At 35.7% G+C, this 18,962-nt stretch overlaps 1 protein-coding gene across 1 annotated transcript in view; it reads left to right on the top strand.

Annotated features, from left to right (window-relative positions):
- Positions 1-16,159, top strand: part of Cfap47 (cilia and flagella associated protein 47) — a 236,509-nt gene extending 220,350 nt beyond the window's left edge. The window contains exons 64-65 of the mRNA XM_028872040.2: positions 10,640-10,808; positions 15,932-16,159. Of these exons, the coding sequence (XP_028727873.1) occupies positions 10,640-10,808; positions 15,932-16,144 (382 nt within the window). The 3' untranslated portion in view covers positions 16,145-16,159. The remainder of the gene's footprint in view (positions 1-10,639; positions 10,809-15,931) is intronic.
- The last annotated feature ends 2,803 nt before the right edge of the window (positions 16,160-18,962 follow it).

Raw genomic sequence — 18,962 nt, 5'->3', positions numbered from 1 at the left:
TAATAGAGCCCATTGGTTTATGATAGTACTTACTCTTTTTGCTTCTCCTACTTCTGGTTTAGTGGTTCTTCTTTTATTGATCCCAGGGCTTTTCACAAACTTCACAAGCACTGTATTACTAATCTATAGCCAAGTCCAGTTCTATCAACTGATAGAAGTCATGAATTTACTAGATATAATCGTAGATTTATCTTTTATTTAATTTCTGCTTCCCTTATATATCTTTCAGCCACTCTGTTTATACTGAAAATACATAAATTTCAAAGAAGTTTTAAAGAACTATTTAGGAGGATGGTTGGCTATTATGTTTAGCCTTAATTTCCACCCCCTCCATTTTCTTGCTTGTAGTTCTTCCTAAAGTTATTAGACACTTCTGTCTCCTTTATCTTTGCACAAAGTATATTCTGTAGCAGTTCAAGAATAGCCCCACTGATAAAACATTCTCATACATTTGCTTAATATGAGATTATCTTTTTTTTCCTTCATTAACAAAGGGTAAATTTGCTGAGCATAGAATTCATGGTTCAGAGTTCTTTTTCTTTTAACATGTTAGTCTAACTTCAGTGGCTTCTGAGAAGGAGATTGATATTTGATTTGTTCCCCTAATAGTAATATTTCATTTTTCTCTAGTCTCTTTCAAGATGTTTTATTCCACTTTAGCTTCCAGAAAATTGATTGTTATGTTTTGTGCCATGTAATGTCTATTATATATGCTATCACTGTTAGACAAAATTCCACAAGGAAAGGCACTCAGAATCTCTCATTGTCAGGCATATAAAAGATTTTTACTAAATATACTCTGTAAGAAAAAAAATTCCTAAGTATTTTGGTTTCATTAATAATCAAAAGTTAATCAGCTATATCCAGGGTGATTACTAAATATGATTTTACCTTGAAGAACCATGGGAGGCACAGAAGAAAGTGGATGTACTTATTAAATTTCTAAAGAATGCTAGATTATATAATTATTTGCTATTTTTACCCAGGGATTTCATAAAATCCTTTAAACTGCTATGATATTTACTGTATAAATGAATACAGGATTCAAAAACACTTTCACCTAACCCTTACTTTTTTGCCCCCTAGAACAATGCTAATATAATCATTTTAAACTCTGTTTGCTTATTTGGAGATGGGGTCTTACTATGTAGTCCTAGCTGGCCTAGAATTTGCTATGTGATGACTATGTAGGCCTTGAACTTCAGTCATCTGTCTCCCTAGACTCTTGTTTGCTGGAATTACAGATATTCAGTATTATGCTGGACTCCTTTTTTGTTTTAAAGTTACCATCCAAAGTAATGGGATTCATTATGGCATTTTCATGTATCTGTGTCACTCTACCTTGTTTACACCTTCCTTCTCCAACACTTAAAAAAAAAAAACATTAGAAGACCAGTACTATGATTTTAAAAACCATGTAGTGATGTGTATGCTTATTTATTGCATGAAACTATTACAGGAATATATTTAGAATCTCACTCATTATGAACTATATACAGTAAAGCATACTTACAGCCATGATTACTGCTATTCCAGTAACATAAATATTCCTTTTTGATCAGATTTAATGTAGTTCCTCTGCCACCAGGACTAAAAAGTGGGGTTGTATTTCTCTAGTAGATAGTTTGTGTTAAGAGCTTACTTGTTTACTGAGAAAGCTGTATCATGGGACAGTATTCTTTCATATTCCTCTATAATTAAACGACCTATGTAGCACAAGGGATTTCATCACCTTTTGCAATAGAGGTGTTTTAAATGATTTACATCACAAGTTCCATGTGTGAGTACTGTAGAGATGAAAGATAGGTTCCGCCGGGCGGTGGTGGCGCATGCCTTTAATCCCGGCACTCGGGAGGCAGAGGCAGGCGGATCCCTGTGAGTTTGAGGCCAGCCTGGACCACCAAGTGAGTCCCAGGAAAGGCGCAAAGCTACACAGAGAAACCCTGTCTCGAAAAACCCAAGAAAAAAAAAAAGAAAAAAGAAAGATAGGTTCCTTCTTAACATGAGAATGAGAACTAATTTTCAAGTTCTAGGAACTTCAACTATCTTTATTTTAGTTGTTGGAAAATAAATAATTCACGGAGTTCCTAGAAATCAGGTTATTGTATTCTGTCCTTTAATTTTTTGCATTTATTTATTTTGTATAGGTATGTGTGTTTGTGTGTGTGCATACTTGTGTGTCACAGAATGTATGTGGCTATCAGAAGATAACCTGCTTGTCTCTCTGTTTCTGTCATGTGAGTTCAAAAGATTGAACTCAGGCTTTTAGGCTTGGTGGCAAGCACCCTTAGCCACTGAGACACATTGTCAGCCCTATACTATATTCTTAATTAACCACTCAATGATAGCTTTTGCCCTTATTCTAATGGAAAAATATGAGCTAAATCATTTGAATAGAAAATAACCCGAGTTCCTTCATTAGCTCACTTATGATTGCTGTTGACAGTTGTAATTAAATAATACAATTATCAGTTAAAAGACAATCAAGATAAACCTCAAAATTTTGTATGACACAAAAGAAAATTCTAGATGAATATCTTATCATGATTATTTTATTTTCATTAGCCTACATTGTCTGAGTTTAATTAGAAACTCTCTTCACTTAATTAATTGGAGATGGAACCAAGAACAGTGTTTACTGTCACAAAGAGAGAACAAGATCATATCCTCTACTGAATATCCAGTATAAATCAAGTACATTATTATTTCTTCTCACATTGTTTTGAGAAAGATCCTAATTTTAATCAACTCTAACTATACTATTTTAAAATTTTTCAGATATGTATACTTTAACCTACTTTCCTATGACAAAAGGTCAAGATTTCATGGATAGTTTATATTCTCAGAGAAAGAAATTAGTTCAATTCTCACTGTCTTGTTTCCCTTTAAACAGTAACATTTTTACTTTCAGTGGGCCTTTTGAGAAGAATGAGGCAGTTACAAAGGCAATTTGCTCAAGTTGCCATTCAATTTATTCCTATTGGTATCTTAATCTTTAGAATGTCTTTGAAGTTCCTTTCTCCCACTTTTATGGCTACTACCATGTAATACAGGGCATATGATTCCATCTCTATCACAATTGTGGACACTTAACAGTGGAAAAAGAAAAAAGGTGGCAATATGGTTTTTGAAAGAAACCAAAAGGGAAAATTTTCTGCTTAATTATAGTCAAATACTTCTGACTAGATTTTTAGTTAATACTACTGACATTATTTTAGACATTTTGTTCAAAGTTAGAATATGTTTGCATCTCTCATTAATGTCTAATTTTGCATTAAGATTAAGAGAACTGTTTTTGCAAAAGAGTAATATGAAATAGATTTACTTCAGTGAATTTCAGTAAGCATTTTCCTAGGGATGAATGTGTTTATCAGAAGTTCTAGTACATCAAATTGTATTTGACAAATTCATTCAAACTGTGAAAAAGAAATGAGCTCTTGAACTCTTTTATATTGAATGAACTATATAGAATCACTAAGAAATACAAAATCCCATGAGAGTATTTTCTAAACTGGAGGTCTGTTTGAGGTCATCCTGAAAAAAGTACATAGAGAATGTATAGCGAGCCTGGGATACATAGTGAGACACACTACAAAATGGTCATGTGTAAAGAAATTCTGATGAAATATTTTGTAAGCATTTCTATCAAAGACTTCTTACTGATAGAGATAAATTGCTTCCAAATGCTCCAGATGGGGAGCAAAACATATTTTTTAAAATATCTGAAAAGATCACTGCAGTTTAATATCAGTTTCCCCTTTTGAAAATCTTATAGATCTCCTCTCTGCATGTCATTTTTCTAGAGTCATTATTTATGTGAGAAGCTATTTCAATTATCTGAGTACAGTTATTTTTACCATGGAGAATGGCTTCTGCATTCTTGTAACAAATATATGAGAATGGCTAATCTCCTAAAATACAGTTTATAATATGTTTAATGGTAGTATTATGAGTGAAAATAATTTATTTCCAATCAGTACTAGCACTGTGTCAAATATATGACAATATGAGCCCACTTAAGTGATTATTCTTGATCACTGCATTCTCTTCAGTCCCTAGTATTTCCTAAAACCACAATAACAGCAATAATAAATATGTACAACATGCCTCCCACATATTTGGAATGTGCAAAATTATTTAATTTTAATGACACTACAAAACTTTTTTTTGTGATATATATTTTTTATTTTACAATACCATTCAATTCTACATATCAGCCATGGGTTCCCCTATTCTCCCCCCTCCCACGCCCTCCCCTTACCCCCAGCCCACCCTCCATTCCCACCTCCTCCAGGACAAGTCCTCCCCCGAGGACTGTGATCAACTTGGTAGACTCAGTCCAGGGAGGTCCAGTCCCTTCCTCCCAGACTAAGCCAAGTGTCCCTGCATAAGTTCCTGGTTTCAAACAGCCAATTCATGCATTGAGCACAGGACTTGGTCCCACTGCCTAGATGCCTCCCAAACTGATCAAGCCAATCAACTGTCTCACCTATTCAGAGGGCCTGATCCAGCTGGGAGCCCCTCAGCCTTTGGTTCATAGTTCATGTGTTTCTATTCATTTGGCTATTTTTTTTCAATAATTGAGTAAAACTGAAATTTATTATAAGCCACAGTCGTCCTAGGGACCTCCATGCTATATATATATATAGCCTTTATGGTTCTATGGGTTGTGGTCTGATTGTTCATTTTATATCTAGAATCCACCAATGAGTGAGTACATACCATAACTGTCTTTCTGGGTTTGGGTTACCTCACTCAGGATGATTTTTTCTAGTTCCATCCATTTGCCTGCAAATTTCATGCTTTCATTGTTTTTCTCTGCTGAGTAGTACTCCATTGTGTATATGTACCACATTTTTTTCATCCATTCTTCCGTTGATGGGCATCTAGGCTGTTTCCAGGTTCTGGCTATTACAAATAGTGCTGCTATGAACATAGATGAGCATGTATCTTTATGGTATGTATCAGCATTCTTTGGGTATATGCCCAAGAGTGGTATGGCTGGGTCTTGAGGTAGTTCGATTCCTAATTTTCTGAGAAACCGCCATACTGATTTCCACAGTGGTTGTACAAGTTTACATTCCCACCAACAGTGGAGGAGTGTTCCCTTTGCTCCACATCCTCTCCAACATTGGTTGTCATTGGTGTTTTTGATCTTAGCCATTCTAACAGGTGTAAGGTGGTATCTCAGAGTCGTTTTGATTTGCATTTCTCTGATGATTAAGGATGTTGAGCATTTCTTTAAATGTCTTTCAGCCATTTGTAGTTCTTGTTTTGTGAATTCTCTGTTTAGCTCTTTAGCCCATTTTTTAATTGGACTGTTCAGTGCTTTGATGTCTAGTTTCTTGAGTTCTTTATATATTGTGGAGATCAATCCTCTGTCAGATGTGGGATTGGTGAAGATCTTTTCCCAATCTGTTGGCTGTCTTTTTGTCTTATTGACTGTGTCTTTTGCCCTGCAAAAGCTTCTCAGTTTTGAGAGGTCCCATTTATTAATGGTTGTGCTCAGGGTCTGTGCTGTCGGTGTTTTATTTAGGAAATGGTCTCCAGTGCCAATGCGTTCAAGAGTGCTTCCTATTTTCTTTTCTATTAAGTTTAGTGTAACTGGATTTATGTTTAGGTCTTTGATCCACTTGGACTTGAGTTTTGTGCATGGTGACAGATATGGATCTATTTGTAATCTTTTACATATTGACATCCAGTTATGCCAGCACCATTTGTTGAAGATACTTTCTTTGTTCCATTGTATAGTTTTGGCTCCTTTGTCAAAAACCAGGTGTTCATATGTGCATGGATTAATGTCAGGGTCTTCAATTCGATTCCATTGGTCCGTATGTCTGTTTTTATACCAGTACCAAGCTGTTTTTATTACTATGGCTCTATAGTAGAGTTTGAGGTCCGGGATGGTGATGCCTCCAAGGGTTGCTTTATCATATAGGATTCTTTTAGCTATCCTGGGTCTTTTGTTTTTCCATATAAAGTTGAGTATTTTTCTTTCCAAGTCTGTGAAGAATTGTGTTGGGATTTTGATGGGGATTGCATTGAATCTGTAGATTGCTTTTGGTAAGATTGCCATTTTTACTATGTTAATCCTACCTACCCATGAGCATGGGAGATCCTTCCATTTTCTGATATCTTCTTCAATTTCTTTCTTTAGAGATTTAAAGTTCTTATCAAAAAGGTCTTTCACTTGTTTAGTTAGTGTTATCCCAAGGTATTTTATATTATTTGTGGCTATTGTAAAGGGTGATGTTTCTCTGACTTCTTTCTCAGCCCTTTTATCATTTGTGTATAGGAGGGCGCTACAAAACTTTTATCACTATATCTAATTTACCTAAATACACATGCACCTACACACACACACACACACACACACACACACACACACACACACACACATACACACATTATATTCAGAAATTTAAATTGAATTTTCTATTACCAGATTTGGCAGTGCTTGGTAATTAAGGTGCTTCTTCCTGCCTACTACTTTCTGATCCCATCCCAACAGGGAAACACTTTTTCATGTCCTTACTTCTGTTTGATGTCCTACAAACCTGCAATCTGGACAATTCTAAATTGTAGTAGCATAATAAACATGGTACATATTTCAGATGTATTTCAAATACGAAATCTCTGAGAAAACTACTAAACACTTCTGTTCTTTTTGAGACAAAACCAGCATTAGCATTGTTGAAAGTAGCCAAAATAAGTATCACTAAGGAGTGATGTATACAAGAACAGGATTTTGTTTTTCACTGATAAGAGTTTAAACCTAGAGCCTCACACATACTAGTCTAGTACTCTACTGCTGAATTATATCTCTAAATCCTTTTATAATATATTTTGAGATAGTTTTGCTAAGTTATGTAATCAGGCTTTGATCTTGTAAATCCTTTTGCATCAGCCTCCCTAGTATTTAAGATTACAGGACACATACAAAAAAATTCGTGTAAGCATTGACACAGAGAACCTACATATTCATCTTGTTTCATCAGTTGTGCCTTCTCTGTAAGTGCTTGAACAAAGGAATAAGTCAGTAAAGTACTTACCAACCTCCCAGAAGTCACACAGCGTGAAAATGGGATGGTTGGGACTAGGTAGCAATAATCCTATTTTGGGCATATTTAATACTCTACAAGTTTAAAAGGGTCACATAGTTAAGGCATTTCCAACAGAGAGCAAGAAAATGAGATTTGGTTGCCGAGTGATAGTAGTGCACACCTGTAATCACAACACTCAAGAGGCAGAGGCAGGTGGATCTCTGTGAGGTTGAGGCCAGCCTGATCTACACAGCTAGTTTCAAGACAGCTAAGATTAAGATTGTTACACAGAGAAACCCTGTCTCAAAAAATCAAAAAAGAAAAAGAAAATGAGAGTTGGACAAAATCCAATGGCAGTAATATCCCTTGAGAGGAATTTGAAAACACATACATGTTGCTTTGGTACTGTAGTCAGGGACTCCTCACTATTGTCACTCACTATATGTCATTTTCCTGCTCCCCTAAATCCCAGTATTGAAGTTCATGTCAGCACATTGTCTTTCCCTTACTCTTTGCTGTTATAATACATTGTAGGCTGGGAGGGGTGGCACATACCTTTAATCCCAGCACTCAGGAGACAGAAGAAGGTGAATTTCTTAAATTCAAGCCTGGTCTACAGAGTGAGTCTCAGGACAGCCAGGGCTACACAGAAAAACCACATCTCAAAAAAGCAAAAACATAGATACATTCATAGAGGAACCAAAAGAATATTCATATATACATGATAGACAGACAGACAGATAGATTGTAGATAAATAATAAAAATACATTATGGTAACTCCACATTAGTACTTAGTCTGTTGTTATTTCATGTAGCACAGCTTGCATGCTTCCTGATGACTCCAGTAGCTACTCTCATAAAGTATCCAGTGCCATCACTGTTAAACACTGTGCATATTTTTCTCAATCCAGACATTAATTTTTGCTTCTTATCTCCCTGTGACCATCTCCAACCACTGTCCTAACATCAACTTGAAAGGATCACATTTTCTTGGATTTGCTTCTCTGTTGCTGGCCATTTCTTTACTGCCTCCCTCTCATACTTATCATTTAAATGTTGTTTCCCAGAACCTGATTGTTTTTACTTCTGTCCACCTTCCTTTTCTAGGTATTTTCACATTTTTGCTGAATTTATCATCTGTACTTTGAAGAACCCAAATATATTTCAATTCCTGAACTTTTCCCTAAACATCAAACATACATATTAATTTTCTGTTTTATAAATAGCTCAACAGAACATTAATAATTAACATAAAGTTTAAAAAAAATAATTTCTCCCCAAAAGGGAGTCTTTTTACAGACTTCTCAGTTAAGTGAATGTTAATTCTAATTTTACACATCCCTCAGAGAATGTTGCAACAAATTTGTGTTCCCCAGTTTCTGATGCGTATCATTTATGATCTATTAGAAAACTTGGCCATCCATTCTATAAATATAAGCAAAACCAAGTTGTTGTTTTTTTACCATTGCTATTAGTGCCACCTTGGTTTAAATCACTGATAGTTTTGCCTTGTTCAGTTTTTGATGTAGGTGGGTGAAGATCTTTTCCCATTCTGTAGGCTGTCCCTTTGTCTTGTTTACTGTGTCCTTTGCTCTACAAAAGCTTCTCAGTTTCAAGAGGTCCCATTGATTGATTGTTTCTCTCAGTGTCTGTGCTACTGGTGTTATATTTAGGAAGTGATCTCCTATGCCAATGCATTCAAGACTACTTCCTACTTTCTCTTCTATCAGGTTCAGAGTAACTGGATTTATGTTGAGGTCTTTGATCCACTTGGACTTGAGTTTTGTGCATGGTGACAGATATGGATCTATTCATTTCTTAAAAGAAGCTGGTAACCAAGTATGGTAATATAGAAGTATAACCACAGCTTCTTAACTGGTTTCTCTGTTCCTCACAAAGAGAATTCTTCCATATATTTTTTCTTAATGGATGTCTCTCTGGACAAGGGAGATTTATGGATTCCTGTGAATATCTGTCTGTCAGCTTCCTGTTGTAATCCTTCTAGGTATTCCATGTTATTCAGCTCATTTATTGAATTACCCATCATTTCCTAGCACTAGTTGTAAAATATTTTAAAACCACAATGATAATGATGACTGAAGTAATATTGGTAGTCCTTTCAAACCACTGTCCATGGGTTAGTCATTGGTACAATGACTTGACTCTGTTTATTAATTTAATAAATGACAAAACTGGGGTACAAAAAGTTTAAGTAAACTTCTTGAAATGCTACATAGAGTTATGATTCAAATCCAGGCCACCCATATCTACAGAACCTGTTCTCCAATCTTCCACCATGATGCTCAGTATGTGTTTTTTGAATGGACAATCTAAATTGTCCCGTGTCTTTTTCCATGTTGCACTATTGTACTCGTTTTCAGAAGCCATTTTTGAATTTTACATGCATCTATATTAATTTATTTTAAATTGTGAACTTAAAACTTGTTTGCAGTGTATCTCTAGCCTATTTTATTAAACTAAGAAATTCTTTAACTAACATTCTTTTTCTCAGTTTTAGTCTATCATCACATGAAATGGTAGCTTGAAACATAAATGTCCCTCTACTTCATACTTTAATAATCTTATCTTCATACCTATAAATATTTAGTGAGACTCAAGTAAGTTCATAGTACTTAGCAAGTAGAAAACTCTGGTAAGTAAGTAAATAGTATAATGGAACAGAAGTAGAGACAAAAGGTTTTACATAGCTTTAGTGGTCAATTGCTTTACATATGAGTTTATTTACAAATGACTAAGTTTTCATCCAGGGCGCTGAATTTGACCAATTTTTATTGGGACAACATTTATCTTAGTACACTATGAATATAGGATATAAATGAAAAAAACTTATTTTGCTACCCTGAGAAAAGAATGATAGTGTTCTAGCTGGGCGGTGGTGGTGCACACCTTTAATCCCAGCACTTCGGAGGCAGAGGCAGGCAGATCTTTGTGAGTTTGAGGCCAGCCTGGTCAACAGAGCGAGATCCAGGAAAGGCGCAAAGCCACACAGGGAAACCCTGTCTCAAAAAAAAAAAAAAAGAATGATAGTGTTCTAGTTAATTTTTGTCAACTTGACACAAACTAGAGACACCTAAGAAGAGGGAACATCAGCTGAGAATCAGATTGGCCTGTAAGCTTGTCTGTTAGGCATTACCTTGACTGATGATTAATGTGAGTGGGCTAAGCCCGCTATGGGTGGCCCCATCACTGGGAAAATGGTCCTGGGTTCCATAATCAAGCTAAGTATGTAGAAACAACCCAGTTCATAGTGTTTCTCTGGTTCCTACCTCGGCTTCTGATTGAGATCTTGCCCTTACTTGCTTCAATGATAGACAATGACTGCAAAGTGTAGGCCAAATAAACCTTTCCTTCCTAAGTTATTTTGATTATGATGTTTTACCACAGTAACAGAAAGAAAACTAGGGCAGACACTATTTGGTAATTTTCAAAATGCCACCTCACACATTTTTGTAAGCATTCAGTATTCATTTTGAACTATGGGTCTGTTGGAGCAGAATTTATGATTTAGCCATCAATTTCTCACAGAGTCAATGAGGTAATGACCAATTTGATGGATTTCATTCCTCTTTTCTAGGTATTATGAGCCATTTACAGCCTATTTTCTGCCAGGTGGTGATAGAGATTTTTTTGTAAAACCTCATACTGGAGAACTCCCTCCATTTTACACAAAAGGAATTCCCATTGTTGTAGGATTTAAACCCAGAATGTACAGTAAGAAATATCAAGCAACACTTGTAGTAAAGGTAAGTTTTAAAAAACACAGCTTTTAAATTTCAAAACCAAATAATAAATTTAGGTATGGAATATAATGAAATAATTTGTTAATAGTAGGAGAAATTAAGGAATTACTTACATTTCATGTTAAGAAATAAATGTATAGATGATTTGTATAGTCACATAACACTTTCTTTTAAAAAGTGCTTACTCAAGGACTTTCTATTATTTGAAACATATCTTTTGCAAACATTGGTTACAGTATATTGTCAAAATGTTGATGTAAAATAGAAAGTAAATTTTTTAATTAAAATATGCATTGTAAATTAGGTTGTATCTGTGGAAGACCCTTAAAGTGATTGCTTTGCTAACAGTTAAGGTAAATACGGTTTTGAAAATTTATCCAGTAAGAGAAGTGTCTTTATAGAATTTCATACATACTTTATAGTGAGAAATTTGGGGCTAAGGACAACTTTCAAATTCTTTGAAAAAGATAACTATTACCACAGTTTACTTTCTGTAGTATAGACTTAAAGCGCATGTTGTCATCATGTAATCCTACAACTCCTACTGCCAAAGAAATCCCTAAGCTTTAAACCAAACAATTAATTACTGTCATTAACAGAAGAAAATGTCATTGTTTTAATGAATATTGAAAACAAAAAATTAGTTATTGTTTAGGAGAATTATTTTTTTCATTGTTCTAAGATTTTAGAGAACCTAGGACATCATATATGAATCCTCTTTTGCTGCATATTCCTCATTGCCTCCACTATTATTTGAAATATTGATAAAGGCTTATGGGAGATAAATTCACATTGAAGCCTGTTTTAAAAAATAGTACTTCTTGCCAGAATTTCTGTGATGTACTTTTAATCTCAGCATTCAGGAGGTAATGGCTAGAGGATTCTGATTTAGATGTCAGTCTGGGATGCAGTGTGAGAATCCAGTTTAAAAAAAAAAAGAAAATATTAGTTTGTTGATTTAATTTTTATTATGTAAAATTGCAAATATGTACATAAATAGAATACATAATTTCATATATTCATTGTCTTGTTTGTACATATATAAACATATGGTAAACCCTACTTCAAATAATCATTTAATATAGAAATTTATAGATAAATCCTAAATCTCTTATTTTTTCAATTTTGAGAAGTATGTGTAGACTTAATGGAAATTATAAACATAGCACATACAGTTCTATGAAGACTTTATTTTCCTCCAATGCTGATTTCCTAAAAATGTATAATAAGATATCTAAACATGAAAAATAATATTAGAGTCCTTATACTACTTTTGGTATTTCTAATGTGTTTTTACATATATTCATTTGTGGGAGGGGGCCTGCACATGCTGTGACATGTGTTTGTGTGTGTGTGTGTATGTGTATGTGTGTAGTTCAGAGGACAACTTGTGGATGTTAGCACTTTTCTACAATTGTGTGGGTCCTAGGAATGAAACTCTCTGTATAAATATAATATTACACTCTACAAATTTTTAAAATTGATATGTCAAGCAGAATTACCCTGGAGATTCATAAGAGTCATTGCATATACCAAATCACTGATCTTAAAAATCAGTTTATACACACTGCCACCAAATCCCAGTTAATTTCAACAACATCCATACTTACTCTCATGTTGCAGTTCTAAAAGTCAAGTCATTATCTAAATTAAAATTATTTACACTATTGCTATTTTTAAATACTTAAGTATTAAATCACTAATTACAATATCATCTTCATTCTACTTTACTGAGAAAAAGGAATAATTTATAAGGATAGTTTTAATTAATCTTGCCTAGACAAACCTCACAAATTGTGTTCTCATGCCTTATAATTTTTCATTCAACTAAGTCATCCTTAGAATGATGAAAACCTGTTGTTTTCCAATTAGGAAACAAGACAAGTAGCATTAGCTTTGATAGAGGGAAGTTAAGTTGTTTCATTTATTTTGTCAAAAGGAGTGCTGCTCCAGAGAAGTAGAAAATCTAATCACTTTTCCCAAGTGACTATGAAAAAATCTTGGTGAGTACTAGGGCTGGCAGGTGGCTTAGTTGGTAAAGTATATGTTGTGCAAGCATGAAAACCTGAGTTCCAATCTCCATGTTGCTCAGAATTTAGGCACAGTGGCACACACATGTAGCCTCACTATGAAAAGGAGGAGACAGGCAGATCACTGGAGTTCCTTGGCCAGCCAGCCTAGTCTAATCAATGGGCTCCAGATTCATTGAGCAACCCTGTCTTAAAAAATAAGGTGGAGCAGGGGCAATCAAAGATGATACCTGATGCCATCCTCTGACTTCCACATACATGTACACACAAGCACAGGTACCTGCACACATGTGTACATACCTAACACATCTACACAATCTCAAAAAAAACTTAATAACTATCAGAATTATAGAACATGAAATATATGATGTTTTATGGCCATACTTGCATAAAAATAATGTGTATGTTAATATAGCTTACAATGCAAAATAGATATCATATTATAACTATATGTTCCTGTTATAACTAGAGACACAAACAAATATAAGTATGTATTTTATATTACTTCTAAAGAAATCTCATTGGCATAAAACAATTGGAAAGGGCATTCTAAATATGTATTTTCTTTTGTATTTCATTGAAAGCAGATCCTTCAAAAGAATTCAAATTTAAGTGGCCTATTTGTTACATGTGATACAAGGAAATAAATACAGGGAAGGCTGTATGTAAAATACAGAAGGAAAGGAGACTAATAAAATCATCTACCACAGTGTGAAACTGAAAATTAATCCCATGAGGGATCTCTGGGAAATAGTGTAGAATTCACACCTTGATAAATTCATACCCAAGGTGGGCAGGAATATAGGGGTTTTATATATTACTTTACACCATTGCAGTTATTGACTGAGGAATGGACTCAGAGATGGTTAAGGATCCAAAACCAGCTGAAACACCTACTGGAGTTTCAGAGGAGGAAAAGTCAAGGACTTGCAAACACTAGCTATTGGAAATTGCATCAGACAGTCATGCAAATGAAAACACCAGAGAAATGTGTGTAGCCATAGACCATATGTGTTAATGGATAACTGTCATTTTTTAATCTTAGAAATTGCCCATAACAACATCTGTCATTCATCCAGGCAGTCAGTGCCTTCAGTTTCTTTTCAAAACAGTGACACCTTTAAAATATGAGAATTTTATCTGTTGATAAAATTTTTTGTTTTGTTTCTTAGTAAATAGGCCAGTGAACTACTATAATTGGTTGTTTTTTATAATATCAATACTCATTCAATAAGGCATTAATGATATGGAGCTATTAATTTATTCCTGACTGGTGACATGGTTCATTGGTAAATGTGCTTATTTCCAATACTGATTGAAGACCTGAGTTCCCTGGAACCCACATGGCATTTAGGAGAGAGCTGATTCTCACAAGTTGTCCTGAGATTTCCACACAGCAGTGTATGAGTACACATAAGCAAGCATGTATGCAGCACACACACACACACACACACACACACACACACACACACACAACAAATCAATAGTAAATGTAATACTTGATTCTTTTAGTATATTGAATTCTGTTTTTATTATATTTTAAAAGATTGGATAGAAGATATAGGTCAGATTATATCTATAAAACAGTTTTGAAGATATGTAATTGTTCATATTTATAGTTGGTTTGAAGAAATTAAATCATAGGTATAACTGCAAAGCAAAACAAAACAAAACAAAAAACTTGTTATTGTTATTTAGCTTATTTGGAGAAATGTCCTGAACAGCTTCCTTAAATGATACTGACTTAACCATTGTAAAGTTATTACAATCTTCAATAAAATGTATGAAATCTAATTGTGATTTTAACAATAATGTATTTTTATGTTATCAGTTCAAGTCTTGAATATAAATGATTGGTAATACTACAAGCACCAAGTGGCTGCTACTCGTTCTCACTAGGTGCTAGGGGTGGGTATAGATCTCTTCATGTAGCTCACCTGCATGCTGGCATGAAGCTCAAGGATTAGTACTCAGTTCCAGGCAGATGCTGGTATTTTCATTTAGCACACCCCTTTGTATCCATGAGATCATTTATTTGTACTGTAAAAAAAAAAGTTTAGAATGGCACATGCACAACCTTCAAAATCTAGCTCTCTTTTTTGATTTCAAACATACCCATATGAAGTGCAATGATATTTAACTCATTGTATTTTGTTCCTAGGTTTATTTAACTTTTGAATCATTGACTCTGGATGTATAAATACTACAGATATCACATAAAAGAGCCATATGTGATTAAAATAAGGTCATGTTTGATGTGAAAGAAATATGTGCACCTACTCAGTATTTATTTATAGATACTGCATTACACATCTAACCTGGTGTATTGTAATATTCAGTTGGCTTGGGAACTTACTTTAAAATAATTTTCTTAGCATGCATGGTCCAAGCCCAATGTAAGGCTAAAGCCTATATAAAAACAAATGGCTTCAGCAAATTCTGCAGAAGCAATGGACTTAACCTAACTATGGTAAGGTCTGAATATAAACGCTGACAATTCTAGAATGCCTAATTCAGCATATGTTAGGAATTATGCCTATTACAGAAAAAATTAAAGGTTTTAAAATAAATTCCCCAGGCCGGGCGTGGTGGCGCACACCTTTAATCCCAGCACTTGGGAGGCAGAGCCAGGCGGATCTCTGTGAGTTCGAGGCCAGCCTGGGCTACCAAGTGAGCTCCAGGAAAGGCACAAAGGTACACAGAGAAACCCTGTCTCGAAAAAAACAAAACAAAACAAAAAAAATAAAAATAAAAATAAAAAAATAAATTCCCCTATAAATTATATTATCTGGATTTAGATTATAAATGTTTTCAATGATCTAAGTCCTCTCAGTATATTTTTAATGTTTTATACATTCATAATCCAGAAATCATACTACTGTAATTTGCCAATTATTTCTGTGACCACAGTCATAAAGTCTTACTTTACCTAATTTATTTCTGCATTAGTATTTTTCATTCTAGAGGGAACCTTATTTTTTACCTTTCCCATATCACATACAACAAATAGAAATTACTAATAATGATAAATGTTTCCCTAATCTTTCTAGTTCTCTGGATATTTCTTACATTATCTTTCCATCTTTTAATTTTCAGACAGATGAAATATATTGTCTGTATGAAATAAATGGGCTACCTCCACCACCAAAATCAATGATACATGTAAAACCCAAAATTGATGCTACTAACAAGACATATGGCAGCATTCCACCAATTCAACACAATTTTATTCATGAAAATGCTAAACTTCGACGCACAGGTGTATCTTCTACTATTAAAGGTTCTCCTTTAGTTAAGAAGTATAAATAAAAAAATTTAAACATTGCTTGGTCCCAAGTAGAATTGAATATTTTGTTTGTTATCTCATTTTTGAGGGATAATCATAATACACTTTCTTGGGCTTTGTTTTTTTTTAATTGCTGACTTTTTATCTTCTTTTAATAAGATGTAGTTCGTTTCTGACTTGTGTTTTTGTTTTAAAATGGATTTTTAGTATAAATGTTGGAATTTCTTTATTTTTAAAGTGCAAGACTGAACCATGCGTTTTGTTTGGTTTGGTTTTGGACTTTGATTTTTGAGACAGGGTTTCTTTTTGTTGCTTTGGCTGTCCTAGAACAAGTTCTGTAGACCAGGCTGACCTCCAGCTCACAGAGATCCACCTGCCTCTGCTTCCCAAATTAAAGGCATGGACCACCATGACCAGGCTTCTGAAACATAATTTTAATGACAGTATTTTAAGCAACAATGTTAGTATTAGAGGTCAGTTCCTTACATTATTTAAAAACACTAGTGATAAATTTAGTGTGTAACCCTAAAAGACAAGTCTTGGTCAGTGGTCCAATAGCAGCCAAGGTCTGTGTCCATATCCATGGCCCGTGTTGCCCTCAAGGGCCAGGCAGACATCAGGGGTCTGGGTGGCCAACTAGGGCTATGTTAGTATCAAAGGACCATTACTGCTGCTGGGACGATGGTGTCATCTGGGTCTGGGCTGCTGCCAAGAGCCATGTATGTGTCCATAGCCCTGCTGCAGCCATGGTCTGTGTTGATGTCTGTGGCTCCTATTAACACCAAAGGCAGTGAGGTTAGGGCTGCATATTTTTGGCCCCGCCCCTCACTGGCTGCAGCACTTGGGAGAGCAAGAGCAGGACCTGCACCTCATCTGAAGGCATGAGAGTGGGAGAGCTAGCCCACTATCCGAAGGAATGAGAGTGGGAGAGCTAGCCCACTATCCGTCTGTCACACAGTGGGAAGGGGGAGATGACCCCTTTGTCCCCCACCTCTCTCCACCTACTGCAGGCAGGAAAGCAGATCCCAGGGTCATGAGGGTGGGAGAGCTGACTCTGCTCCCCTTCCCTATCCCTCAACGCCTGTGGCAAGTGGGAGAGCTGGCTCCGAGGTCATGAGAATTGGAGAACTGCTCCTGCCCCTCACCAGCTGCAGCACTTGGGACAGCAGGCCCTGTACCTTGCCAGGCGGCACAGTAAAGCTGGCCATGTTGGCAGGGGTTCTGGTGAGCTGGCCCCACCCCACCCCTGTATGCCATGTGGTAGTATAGGTGAGGGAAAGATGCCCCCCCCACTCCACCCTTTGCTACCTGCATCAGGCAGGAGAGCTGGCCTTGGGGGCATAACAGCAAGAGAGAGGCCTGCACCTGGCCTGGGCAAAACAGTAGAGCTGACCCTGGTAGTGTGGATGCAGGCCAGCAGGCCCCAAGGGTGTGAGAGCAGGAGAACTGGTCCTGCTCTTTGATGTCTGCTACATTGTATGTGCTATCCCAGGGCAGGGCTTGAGGTGGTGATGATGAGGAAAAGCTAGCAGTCTGACCAACCCAGCTACCACCCAGGCCCAGAAACAGGGCCCACTCCAACATCCACCTCATCTATTAATTGATGGAGCTACACCTGCTGATCCAAAACTGCAGGATCTCCAGGACACATGGCAACAACAGGATATCCAAGAGAAGTCCTAGTGAGGACCCAATTCAACAATGTAGCAGAAGCCACAGGTCTCAAACCAGAGGAATAACCAATGAACACCATACAATAAAGATTTATATACTAAAGAGTATATACTGTGTAACTCATTAGGATCACACTACAGCTTCCATCCCAAGACTTTTTGTTTGTGTTTGTTTTGGAGTTTTTGTTTGTTTGGTTTTGGTTTTTTATTTTAAATTTTATTTTATTTTATTTGGGGGAGGAGGTTGCAAGGGCAGAGTGTGGATATGAAGGGATGGGCGATGAATGGGATCAGAGTGCATGATGTGTAATCCACAAGGAATCAATAAAAAGTTTTTTTTTTTAAATGGACCACTGCAGCAAATGTATATGGGACTGTGGAAACACTGAAACCTCTGTACACTGGTAAGAAAATAGACAAATAGACATTTTAGAGAGCCATTTGTCAGCTCTTAAAATGTTAAAAATAAACTTACTAATGTACTTACTGTGCAAAAACATTTGTCCACATAAACACTTGCTCCAGAATGTTTAAATAATGTAGGTGTATCTCAACATGATAAAGAAGAAAGTATGTTTTTAAAAAATAGTTAATATTTTTATTTATGTGTGTGTACCTGTGTGTGTGTGTGTCTGCATGATTGATGTGCACCACATGTGTGCAGCAGTCTGTGGAAGTCAAAAGAGGGCATCAAATTTCCCTGGAACTGGAGTTACATGTGGTTGCAAGCCACTATATGGGTGCTGGGAACTGAACCTGTATCCTCTGCAAAAATAGCAAGTACTCAAATTTCTGAGACATGGCTCCAGCCTCAATAAAACTTGCATTGATGTGTATCTGATTTTTAAGAATGAGTTATTGCCAAAGTAAAAGAGAATATATTTAAACCAGTCACTGAGAAAAATATAAAATAGACAGGATGGACCATCTTAAAATTATTTTTACACAAATGGTTAGCTTTGTGCCAAAAAATACCCATGATGCTATGAGTAATAGTTTGTAGTTAGCCTTTCATTAAACAAATTTCTTGCCTTCAAACATAAGGAGGTATGTGTGACCTATAGGACAAATGTAGCCTGCCACCTATCTTTTGCTTTATTCATACCTACAAGCCTCTAGCTAAGATCAAATTTTACATATCAATGAATGGAAAATCAATAAAAGACTA

This window comes from Peromyscus leucopus, chromosome X, assembly GCF_004664715.2.
Source record: "Peromyscus leucopus breed LL Stock chromosome X, UCI_PerLeu_2.1, whole genome shotgun sequence".
NCBI classification, from domain to species: domain Eukaryota; kingdom Metazoa; phylum Chordata; class Mammalia; order Rodentia; family Cricetidae; genus Peromyscus; species Peromyscus leucopus.
Note: the sequence above shows the minus strand (reverse complement) of the source record. Positions and strands in the feature narration are given on the sequence as shown.